Source organism: Toxorhynchites rutilus, chromosome 3, assembly GCF_029784135.1.
Source record: "Toxorhynchites rutilus septentrionalis strain SRP chromosome 3, ASM2978413v1, whole genome shotgun sequence".
Lineage (NCBI taxonomy): Eukaryota > Metazoa > Arthropoda > Insecta > Diptera > Culicidae > Toxorhynchites > Toxorhynchites rutilus.
Window position 1 is genome coordinate 188,962,777 of NC_073746.1, and position 12,396 is coordinate 188,975,172.

The following is a 12,396-nucleotide window of genomic DNA, read 5'->3' on the forward strand; positions in this document are numbered from 1 at the left end:
TTCGATGGTAGAATTCTCTCTTGCTCTGCTTTCATGTAACAATTCTGCTCCGGGATCGGATAGAATTAAGTTCAACTTGCTGAAAAACCTCCCTGATGTGGCGAAACATCGCTTGTTGAATTTATTCAATCGGTTTCTGGAGAATAATATTGTTCCAGATGATTGGAGACAAGTACGAGTTATAGCTATTCAAAAACCCGGAAAACCCGCGTCCGACTTCAATTCGTACCGCCCAATAGCAATGCTGTCTTGTATACGGAAATTGTTGGAGAAAATGATCTTGTTTCGCCTTGATCGATGGGTTGAAACGAATGGCCTACTCTCAGATACACAATATGGGTTCCGCAGGGGCAAGGGGACGAATGATTGTCTTGCGTTGCTTTCTTCAGAAATTCAAATGGCTTACGCCGGAAAAAAACAAATGGCTTCAGTATTCTTGGACATAAAGGGGGCCTTTGATTCTGTTTCAATAGAGGTTTTGACAGACAAATTACACTCTCGGGGTCTACCGCCTCTATTGAATAATATGTTATATAACTTGCTTTGTGAGAAGCATTTGAACTTTTCTCACGGAGATTCGGCAGTAAGTCGGGTCTCTTACATGGGCCTCCCCCAGGGCTCATGTTTAAGCCCCCTTTTGTACAACTTCTATGTAAGCGACATCGACAATTGCCTTACACAAAATTGCAGCCTAAGACAACTTGCAGATGATGGAGTGGTCTCTGTCGTAGGATCAACAGAATCCGACCTACAAGAACCCTTACAAGATACTTTGAACAATTTTTCAACCTGGGCCATTGGGCTAGGGATCGAATTCTCCACGGAGAAAACAGAGATGGTGGTTTTTTCTAGGAAGCATAGACCAGCAAAACCAAAGCTTCAACTTTTGGGTAAACCGATCACTCATGCTATGTCATTCAAGTATCTTGGGGTCTGGTTCGACTCCAAATGTACTTGGGGGGCCCATATTAGGTATCTGAGTAAAAAATGCCAACAAAGAATAAATTTTCTCCGTACAATTACCGGCACCTGGTGGGGAGCCCATCCCGAAGATCTTATAATGTTGTATAGAACAACTATTCTCTCAGTGATGGAGTATGGCAGTTTCTGTTTTCAATCAGCTGCCAAAACACACTTAATTAAACTCGAGCGAATTCAGTATCTTTGTCTCCGTATTGCGTTGGGATGTATGCCCTCAACGCATACCATGAGTCTCGAGGTTTTGGCAGGCCTACTCCCACTAAAAGATCGCTTCAATTTATTATCTCTTCGGTTCTTCGTCCGGTGTAAGGTCATAAACCTATTGGTGATCGGAAATTTTGAGCGGCTAATCGAGCTAAATTTTCACTCCGGATTCATGAGTTCATATCATGAATTCATCTCCATGCAGGTTGATTCTTCTTCGTATATTCCCAACCGTGTTTGTTTTCCTGACTACATCAATTCCTCTGTACATTTTGATCTGTCCATGAAGCAAGATATCCATGGATATTCAGATTACCAACGATCGAGGATCGCTCCAACGATCTTCGATGAAAAATATAGGGGTATCAATTGTAATAATATGTACTTTACTGATGGGTCCACTATAAATGAGTCCACAGGATTTGGAGTGTTCAACGAATTTTTTAGCACCTCACACAGTCTTCAGAATCCTTGCTCAGTGTATATTGCTGAATTGGCAGCAATTCATTGGGCGCTGGACAGCGTCGTCTCACGACCTGTTGAACACTATTACATTGTAACGGATAGTCTTAGCTCTGTCGAAGCTATCCGTTCAGTGAGGCCGGAAAAGCACTCGCCGTACTTCCTTGAGAGAATACGAAAAATTTTGAGTGCTTTATCCAGACGCTGTTATGTCATTACCTTTGTGTGGGTCCCTTCTCATTGCTCAATTCCGGGTAATGAGAGGGCTGACTCATTAGCAAAGGTAGGTGCGATTGAAGGCGATATTTATCAGCGTCAAATCGCCTTCAATGAATTTTACTCTTTAGTCCGTAAAAATACCATCGCTAACTGGCAACGCAAATGGAACGAAGATGAATTGGGCCGGTGGCTTCACTCGATTATCCCTAAGGTTAGCCTCAAACCATGGTTCAAAAGTCTGGACTTGAGTCGGGACTTTATTCGCACCTTCTCCCGACTCATGTCCAATCACTGTTCGTTAGACGCGCTACTCTTTCGTTTCAATCTGGCCGGCAGCAATATCTGCGTTTGTGGCCGAGGTTACCACGACATCGAACACGTTGTTTGGTCGTGTGAGGTGTATCTTGTTGCCAGATCGAATTTAGAGAACTCCCTTCGGGCTAGAGGAAGGCAGCCCAATGTGCCGGTGAGAGATGTGTTGGCTCGGTTAGACCTTGATTACATGTCCCAAATATATGTTTTCCTTAAATCTATCGATGTTCGTGTGTGATTATCCTTATATCCTTATACCCTCCATTTCTTCCTTTGTGAGTAATTGGTCCGCTTGCTATAAACAGAAGAATGAAATGTAAATTCACAACTGATGTACGAATAGATTTAAGAATTGAGTGTGTGTGATTATCAACATTGTAATAATTTCCTTATACCCCATCCTTTTCCTGAGAAAATGTCACCCTTTTAATCTCGAGTCCACCACGAGTAATCGGTTTCCCACATTACTAACCATAGATTTAAGAAAATTGTTCATATATATAGTTTTAAAAATATATTTAAGATTTCGGCTCCTTTAAACTTATGTAACTGAGCCTGTAAAAATAAACGAATTTATATAAAAAAAAAATATATATATATATATAAATATATATACAAATATAAAATGAATTATATCACATCAAATACATGAAAAACAACAAGAAAAACTCGAACTTTGAAATTTGTGAACTATTGCAGTATTACTTCAGCCATTCCATACCAAACCGATATAGTGAGTTTCAGATTTTCGTGAAAATTGGTAGCTTGGTTTCGTTGTGGTAAAACATTGAACCTGTATTATTTTTTTTTGGGTGATTCCATTTTTTTAACTTTTCCCAAAAATTACTTTTATCAAAAACTCATAACTTTTGAACCACTAAGCCGATTAATGATTGACACATCAAATTGAAGTTAATTAGCTAGTCTTTTTTGGAAAAATATCAAACTTGCAAGAAATTTGAGTTTTGTTTTCGTAATTATTGATTGTTTCCATTTTTTTATTGTTTACATGGTTTCGGCACCAAAGGTGCTATAATTTTCTATAGCCCAACATCTTTCAGTGAGCTCGGCTTTGTGCATATGTGGTTTGGCAACTAGGAAGCTTGCTTGTGTTAGTTATATGGCGTTTGTATGCGAGTGTCGAGTCACAAAATTTAAATCGCGATAACCAAATATTTGCGAGCGGCAACAATGTAGTAAACACTAAGTCTTCTAATAATTATTATCCCGAATGTTCCTCTTTACAATTTTCATATACTTGTCATATTTTATCATAGCTCACGATTTTTTCTAGGATTGTTTATAGAATATTTCATTTCAATATTTCTATCTGTGTAGAGTGCTTGTTCTTTTTTCCAATTTCGCTAAGCATTCAACTTTCTCTCATGCTCTCGATACCCTCAGCTTGGAAGACTCTTCGTAGCGCTATCATTGTCACTTGCGCCCCCTTTTCATTCTGAGCCCCTCATATATCATCGGATTTTATAGGAGTTCTCTTAGTTACCTTTTCAGTTTCTCGGCCGTCGCGTTTGGAATTCGATAATGAGTACGCACGATGAATAACACAATACATCACCGATTGGTTTGGAGGAGTTCTCTCGGTTACCTTCTCAGGTTTCCGACATGTAACTGTCCGCTCTCGTGATTGAATTGGTAACTGAAAAAAGAACATGTATTCATGAATATTTAGTAAGTCCAATCAATTTAACATGTTTTCCTTCTCAGGATACCTATAGAAAACATTTTTGGAATTTGTTTCGACGAGTGGTCGATAGTTCGCGTTAAAATAATCACATCACTTACCTCAGTGAATCCTGATTTTTCTTAACCATTCCCACTAACAACTATCCCTTCCATGATAAACGCTAGGGAACCACGCTATAGAGGCGACCCTTCTGGCCTTCGGGCGGCGAATATCATACTAACATTCCTTCCCTTCCCCTGGTGACTGTAAGGACGTAGCCGGCGTCATTATTGACCATCTAAAGCTCGAATCACCGAAAATTCACAACGAGAATGATTTGCTAGTCCCAAGCGTCATTCTGTGTGTTCTTTGTGCAATTTGGTTGGTTCAGGTCAATCACGGAGAGCAACTACGAATTGTACAGTCTACCCAAGCTCAAGCTCAAGCTCAAAGGTGCTATAATTTTCTATATTTTTCCTTGAAAACTGAGGATTTTTTACTTAACACATTAAAAAAAAAAGTATATTTATATATATATATATATATATATATATATATATATATATATATATATATATATATATATATATATTTATATATATATATATATATATATATATACTTTTTTTTTTTTTTTAATGTGTTAAGTAAAAAATCCTCAGTTTTCAAGGAAAAATATAGAAAATTATAGCACCATTGAGCTTGAGCTTGAGCTTGGGTAGACTGTACAATTCGTAGTTGCTCTCCGTGATTGACCTGAACCAACCAAATTGCACAAAGAACACACAGAATGACGCTTGGGACTAGCAAATCATTCTCGTTGTGCAATTTTCGGTGATTCGAGCTTTAGATGGTCAATAATGACGCCGGCCACGTCCTTACAGTCACCAGGGGAAGGGAAGGAATGTTAGTATGATATTCGCCGCCCGAAGGCCAGAAGGGTCGCCTCTATAGCGTGGTTCCCTAGCGTTTATCATGGAAGGGATAGTTGTTAGTGGGAATGGTTAAGAAAAATCAGGATTCACTGAGGTAAGTGATGTGATTATTTTAACGCGAACTATCGACCACTCGTCGAAACAAATTCCAAAAATGTTTTCTATAGGTATCCTGAGAAGGAAAACCTGTTAAATTGATTAATATTTATATAAATGATATTTATATATTTATATTTATATATTTATATATATATATATATATATATATATATATATATATATATATATATATATATATATATATATATATATATATATATATATATATATATATATATATATATATATATATATATATATATATATATATATATATATATATATATATATATATATATATATATATATATATATATATATGCAAATAAAATTCCCCTTTTTGCTATGTCTATGTCGATTATCTGAATCGGTTCTGTAGATCAAAAGTTATGAATTTTTGAAAAACGTAATTTTTGGAAAAAAAAAAAAGAAAAATGATTTTTTGAACCATCGGTTAAATTTGAAAAATCATAATTTAAAAACGAAGAACACATTTTTGGATATGTTATCTAAAAAATTCTCAGCTTTCGAGAAAAATATAAAAAATAGGCGCCCTTAGACGATGAAAACTATAAAGATCAAATACGATCAATAATTAAGAAAACAAAATTATTTTTTTTGCAAGTGCAGTATTTTATCAAAAAAGACTAGCTAACTGGCCAATTTGATATGTCGATCACCTGAATCAGTTTAGTAGTTCAAAAGATATGAATTTGTGCAAAAAGTTATTTGAAATGGAATGGGTTGTAATATTTTGCGAAAAGGAACAAAACTTCCCATTTTACACGAAAATCTGAGAACAACTATATCGGTTTGGCATAAAATATATATAACACTAAAAAAATATAGTTTGTGGTCATTTCTCCGGCAACTAAATAGTTGAATACTAGAAACTAATTGATGTTAACGTTTCATTACCTTTTAAATTCTAGATACAATACCAACAGAGGGTATTTAAAAAAAATAAAAATGGCTTTTACGAGGTGTGTTCGAAACTGAAAAAAATGAAATTCATCATATTTGTTTTTTTAGCGTACATACATTACCTAGACATTTGTCATCATTGGTGGAATACGATCATGAATGTTGTTATGAATAGCAGAGCAAGTTATGATTACAATACATATGGGTATATTTTGATAATGCAAATATTAACAACATTATACATAAACCGATGAAAATGCATTAACATATTTGTCTACAGCACTTTCAGCGTCTATATATATATTTTATTCAATTTTCAATTCGTAATTATTTCTATTCCATTCGCCGTGTTTATCATGATGATGCTAACATTAATAACATTTTATACGAACCTTCCACCTTATATATGACGTCTCCCACCGTTTTAGAGACATCTTAACATTATGTTCAATTTTTAGAGCGTAAACCATCTGTCAATTTTTTCACTGTTTACATTTTCTTGCCACAAATCGTTGCCACTTTTTTCTCTCATGTTCCACTTCTCTTCTCTGCTGTTAGTTTCGCACTGAGATGTTTCACGGGTTGGCACTCGGGTTCACCAATACAACTATACTGAACTGTCAAGTTCCGAATATTGTTTTGAAAAATCTAAAAATAAAGACTATGAAAATGAAAAACCTGCTGCTTTTGCTTTTGTATTATTGGAATCGTAATCCAATTCGGATTCTGATTTTGAAGAGTAGAGTAGACGGCATTAAGCTACGTGTGCTTTCATTGGGAGGTGAAAATAATGATGGATATTCAGGTGGAATGAATTTCAAAATCAAAATTATGAATGAAAATTTACTTTAACGTATCGAATATATATTTTATGTGATTAAATAAAAGTTTTTTTTTCCGATATCGCAGAATATTGAACGAAAACTGTGTCTAATGATGGTTTTATATTATAATAGTAATTATTTGTGGAACAAACAGGAAATGCATCGACAAATGGTTAAGTGAGTGTCAGAACTACATGTGTTAGGTAATCAAACAATATTAAGTAAAAATTTTCATTCAAACTTTTATATGTTTACACTGCACTTGGCCCTTCTGATCTGATGGAGAACAATTTACCTCCCAAGCACTAATATCACCACCAGACGTCGACACTGTACATTTGCCGTCGTAAATATAAACAAATCAGACTATATAACGCACACCAACAAACCACCGCATTCGTGAAACTGAAAACGTTTTTTTATTACAGAGTCAGTATTTTAAATAAAGCGCCAAATTTAGATCATAAATACGACATTTCTTTTTCCCCAACCCTATATCTCCCTCAATGAATGCTCAAGATAGTCATAGATTTTCTCACATACAAAACTAGCACAAAGCCAGCGAATGGCATGTACGTTTGACGGCTACTAGATCTGGACAATCGATTTTTATCAAGCGCATTACGGGATTTGAAACCCTCATCAACGCGGTCGCACCGTCCGACGCGAATCCTTTCAGACGATCCTTGTAAGGAATTCCGTTCTTATGAAACTCAATCAATCATTGTATTGTAAATGCTTTTATGATTAGCAAAAGCAAGCGACAGGACGGCGTAAAAGTCATCGTGTACCTTAATGTAGCTTTGTTCAAATGTAAGAAATTTCACACGCGGAAAAATCTGTATCAGTCTGTACTTTTTGACGAAAATCTGTACCCTGTACCGTACAGAATCTGTACCAAAAATAACGAAAAGAGCTGTACATTTCCAGATGAATCTGTACGTGTGGCAACATAACGTTTTAAAGTTATAGTAGTCAGTCGATCACTGGGTCTTCTTCAACTGTACTTATCTTTAAAAGGGCACGCGTAAACTGGACTACAAAGCAATGATCTATCAATAATAGACTTTATATATTATATATTTATATTTACTTTTATAGTCTATATCACATCTCCCATATTTCAGATGGCAAGCCAATGCTTCGTCTCGGAGATACAGGAGATTGGGTAGGTACATTTGAAGGTCACAAGGGCGCCGTTTGGGGTGTTGCTCTGAACAACAAAGCCACACTAGCAGCATCAGGTGCAGCCGACTTCACTGGAAAGATCTGGAATGCAGTAACTGGCGAGGAGGTACACAGTTTGCAGCACAGTCATATAGTTAAAACTGTCGCATTCGATAGTAACAGCCAGTTTCTGGTGACCGGAAGTTACGAAAAACTAGTCAGAGTGTTCGACTTGAACTCTTCGGGAACGCCGGTAGAATCATATTCTGGCCATGCCGGTAACATTAAACGGGCCATCTTCGCTCGCAACGACAAATATGTGATCAGCTGTGGCGATGACAAAACGATGCGCTTGTGGGATCGTACTTCAGGTCAGGAGACCATGCGTGTGGAATTTAGTGCACATCCCAATAGTTTAGAATTGTCGCGTGATGGGAACATACTAACCGTAACGTATGGTTCGAACGTTGCCTTTTTCGAAACCGAAACTCTAAAAAAGATGAAGGAGATCATTGTTCCAACGAAAGTTAGTGCCGCAAGTTTACATCCAGACAAGCAAATTTTTGTTTGCGGTGGAGAAGATTTCAAAATGTACAAATTTGATTACATCACCGGCAATGAAATTGGTAAGATCAAATTATATTCTATTCTTACACATCATAACGAACTTTCCTTTTCAATGCATCTATCAACAGAATCGTTCAAAGGGCATTTCGGGCCTGTACATGCCGTTAGCTTCAGTCCTGATGGAGAACTGTACGCAAGTGGATCGGAAGATGGTACATTACGGCTGTGGCAAACAACAATTGGAAAAACGTATGGACTTTGGAAGTGTACTGAACCAACAGATTTAAATAATTCAGTTAATTCATCTGCTACGCGTGAAGTGACTGCGAACTAAGTCTAAACCAACATTGAAAATCGAACTGGATTTCCTATACAGTTATAATGCGTATGTTATTTTTATTTCTTCCGTGTTCTTTAGTTCGTAAAAGACTACAGGAGTAATAACTTTTTCATCATCCATACAATACAAATGTAATAAGAAAAAAACAATTTTCCTAACAATAAAAGCAGTGAAACTAATGCATTTAACGTCTACAGAGTATCCTTCGTTTATTGTTTAGGGACTGTCCACATAGCACGTGGACATCTTTAGAGGGGGTAGCGGGAACGAAAATGTCCACGCTTATCCACGGTGAGGGGGTAGGTGTATAGAATATGTCCACGTGGACGCATTGGATGAATATTTCAGAAGAAATATTAAAATGTATAGGGTCTTTAAGATTAAACGCTCACGTAAAAAAATCGAAGAACTCCTTATAAAAATTTTGTATTCGCTCCCTCGATAATAACCCTGCATTCCCCACTTCGGGACGATAATATACGGCTACTCGTTCAGTCTGATCGGATGGTTTTCAGTGTCAAGATGTACAGTTTACAAGAACGTGTATTTTTAGTGAAACAAATCTGGAGATGAAATAACTCGGATTTCCAAAAGCATCGAAGTCGTAATGTTAGAGTTGTGCATGAAGAATTTTGTTCACTGTTTAAAACGCGTTATCGAATAAAGGGGTGATCACATCGAAAATGTCCTAAAATAAGCTTTATTTTCGTTTATAAATAACAGAATGAAACCTCGGCTCTTTGAACAAGTGTTTAATTATCCATTCAATGGTATATAGACATTGAAGTTTGGTTGAGCAAGCGCAGAGATATCTCGAGAAACATAAAAATACTGAAAACCTAAAATATTTTAAATATAATTATGTAGTTTTTTAAACTAGCCTCTCTCAAAGGTTAGTGCATAAACATCAAATTCGTTTCAAAGAATGTATGATATAACTAGTGCTTATTCAATTAACGTTTTCAATTTTGTCTTAAAACTAGATTTGAAATTTGGTTTTTTGGTGCACAACCTCATGGAATGAGTCAACAGCTGTAAAAAAAAAATTCGTGATTCTTATCCCGACCACCGAAGAAACTAGAAAGAATAAAATATCTCTTAACAGTTAGTTGTTCTTTTAGAACACAACATATTTTGGCGACAAAGAAATTCAAGTCACCTCCGGAAGCAACACTCCAGTTCCTCTTTTCGAAGACATTTTAAGGAAGATTTCAAGCAACAGCGAACTCGAAGATGACCGACAAGCAGCAGCAGATTAAGGATTTCTAACGGACGAACGCCAACCCGGCTAGAAGTGAACGGATCATCGAGTCTCTCGCAACTGAATCAACAAGCTCCGGTACGAACCTGACGGCGGAATAATTTTTAAATCAGTTGGACGGCAACGCGAAAGTGAGGCTGCTTCTACGCAAGAATGACATGCAGTTCCACGACCGCTCAGTGAACAGCATCCTGCCAGAGCACCCTCGAAAATTCAAGTCCGAATAAACCATCACGAAATCGAAGAAATTTTTCGGACGCCAAACTTCTCTCTTCAACGCTCGCTATCAGTGTCTCCAGTACACGAAGAAGGACGCTAATGAAGTCCTTCGAAGGGTTCCAGTTATCGAAGCTCTCCATCAACGCTCCGTTTCGTTTGTTGTCTCCAGTCACAACGCGACGCGCACATTCGTAAACGATTGATTGGCAAGCTGGAAGCAGAAGAATCCGCACCCGCCGTCGGTGATGGAGCTGGAACCACTCTGACGTTGGGAAACCTGGTGGAAGAATGCAATCGAATCATCAACGTTAAACAGGACACCAAAATGATCGAGAAAGGTGGAACAACAAGCACGTTAACGCCATCGCTAATCATCCGAAGCCTGCTAGCAAGAAGAAGATTCCGAAAACACTTTGCTGGATGTGTGGATATCCACACTGTGTCAAGAAGTGCCCTTATCAAAACCCTTATTGCAGCAAGTGTAAGAAGACAAGGCCAAACATCTCATTGGTTAAGCGAGTCGACCTCTCGAAGAAACGGAAGCTCATCAAGTTGGATCACAAAGGCTTTGGCGACGATTGGCCAACCATCAACTCAAGAGACGGAAGTTGTAACTGACTGTGCATCAGGAGACGAGATTTGTATCATCGGTGAATTCCTAGCAAACTAGCCTTCGGCATTGAGATGATCGATCAGTTCGATCTTTGGTCTTTCCTGCTGATGCGGTCCGTATAGCAGAAGTTCCTGCCCTTGGTAGAGAAGCTCCGTTGCAGATTTCCTGATGTTTTTCAAAGTTGCCTTGGTCGTTGTTGTGGCCTACGCTGCACTTCCCAACGTTGACGCCGAACTACAGAGATTGCAAGATAAAGGAATCATTTCACCAGTTTAATTCTCCGACTGGGCGGCCTCCATCGTAGACAACGCCTTCGTTCGCTGTGTGATTTCTGTGACGATTACTCATGGGGGCTTAACGATGCGCTGGAATCTGATTGCCATCCTTTGCCGCATCCGAAAGACATGTTTGCCGAGCTAGCTGGTTGCCGCTTTTTCTCGCACATCGATCTCTCAGACGCATACCTCCAAGTGGAAATCGAAGAGGAATCCCGCACCTGGTGCTTTCCAGGAGATCATCGACATCATGATCGCTGGAAGAACTCGAGAAGAGCACGAGCGCAGCCTTTACGACGTCCTGGGACGATTTCAAGATTATGGATTCCATCTGTGCATCGAGAAGTGTCGTTTATCTCTTCCATAAATCAAATTCCTGGATCATCGACAAGGATGGTCTTTAACTTGATCCTTGGAAGACGACCGCCCTTTCCCCAAAGGTCAGCCCCGAAGGACGTCTCGCAGCTACGACCTTATTTGGAAGCAATCAACTACTTCGGACGATTCGTTGGCCAGATGAAAGAACTTCGTGCGCCACTGCTGAAAAAGGATGCCCACTGGCATTAGATCGCCGAATGCCAGATGTCCTTCGAACGTTTCAAGTCAATCCTCTTCTCCAATTTGTTGCTGACTCACTACGATCCAAATGAGGAAATCATCGTTGCAGGCAATACATTCAAGAACGGTCTGGGTGCAGTGCATCGGTTTTCGAACGATGCAGTCAAAGCCATCGCACAAGCTTCAAGTCGCTGACGCCAGCTGAACAAAACTACGGACAATTCGAGAAGAAAATTCTGGCGCTTATTTTTGCTGTTACCTGATTTCGCCCAATGGTTTTCGGACGCAGGTTCGCTCTTCAAACCGATCACAAGTTGTTGCTGAAAATATTTAGAAACAAGAAAATTCCAGTTTAGACCGCAGATCGCCTCCAACGCTTGGCACTCACGCTGCTGCTCTACAGCTTTGACATCCAGTTCGTGCCGACTGCAAGTTTTGGTCACGATGATCTGCTGTCACGCCTGATGAGTTCAAACAGTAGATCGGACGTAGACTACGGCATTGCTGCTGTGAAAATCGAGTCGATTTTGAAAGCGATCCTCGACGACTCCATGTCTGCTTTGTTGGTCACATCTAAAATGATAATCAAGGAGACAAGCCGTGATTTAATCCTACAAGAGAAAATACTACAGGATCCAGCCATTCGCTAGTCCTTCGCCCGACGAGACAGCATGAAAGTTATTCAAGATGGCATAATGTTTGATGACCGGGTCGTCATTCCAGCACGTTTCCGGAAGCGCATCATCCGTCCA

At 38.6% G+C, this 12,396-nt stretch overlaps 1 protein-coding gene across 1 annotated transcript in view; it reads left to right on the forward strand.

The window, feature by feature from the left end:
* The window catches only part of LOC129777238 (serine-threonine kinase receptor-associated protein), a 75,848-nt gene extending 66,942 nt beyond the window's left edge, over positions 1-8,906 (forward strand). The window contains exons 2-3 of the mRNA XM_055783399.1: positions 7,772-8,437; positions 8,507-8,906. Of these exons, the coding sequence (XP_055639374.1) occupies positions 7,772-8,437; positions 8,507-8,712 (872 nt within the window). The 3' untranslated portion in view covers positions 8,713-8,906. The remainder of the gene's footprint in view (positions 1-7,771; positions 8,438-8,506) is intronic.
* The last annotated feature ends 3,490 nt before the right edge of the window (positions 8,907-12,396 follow it).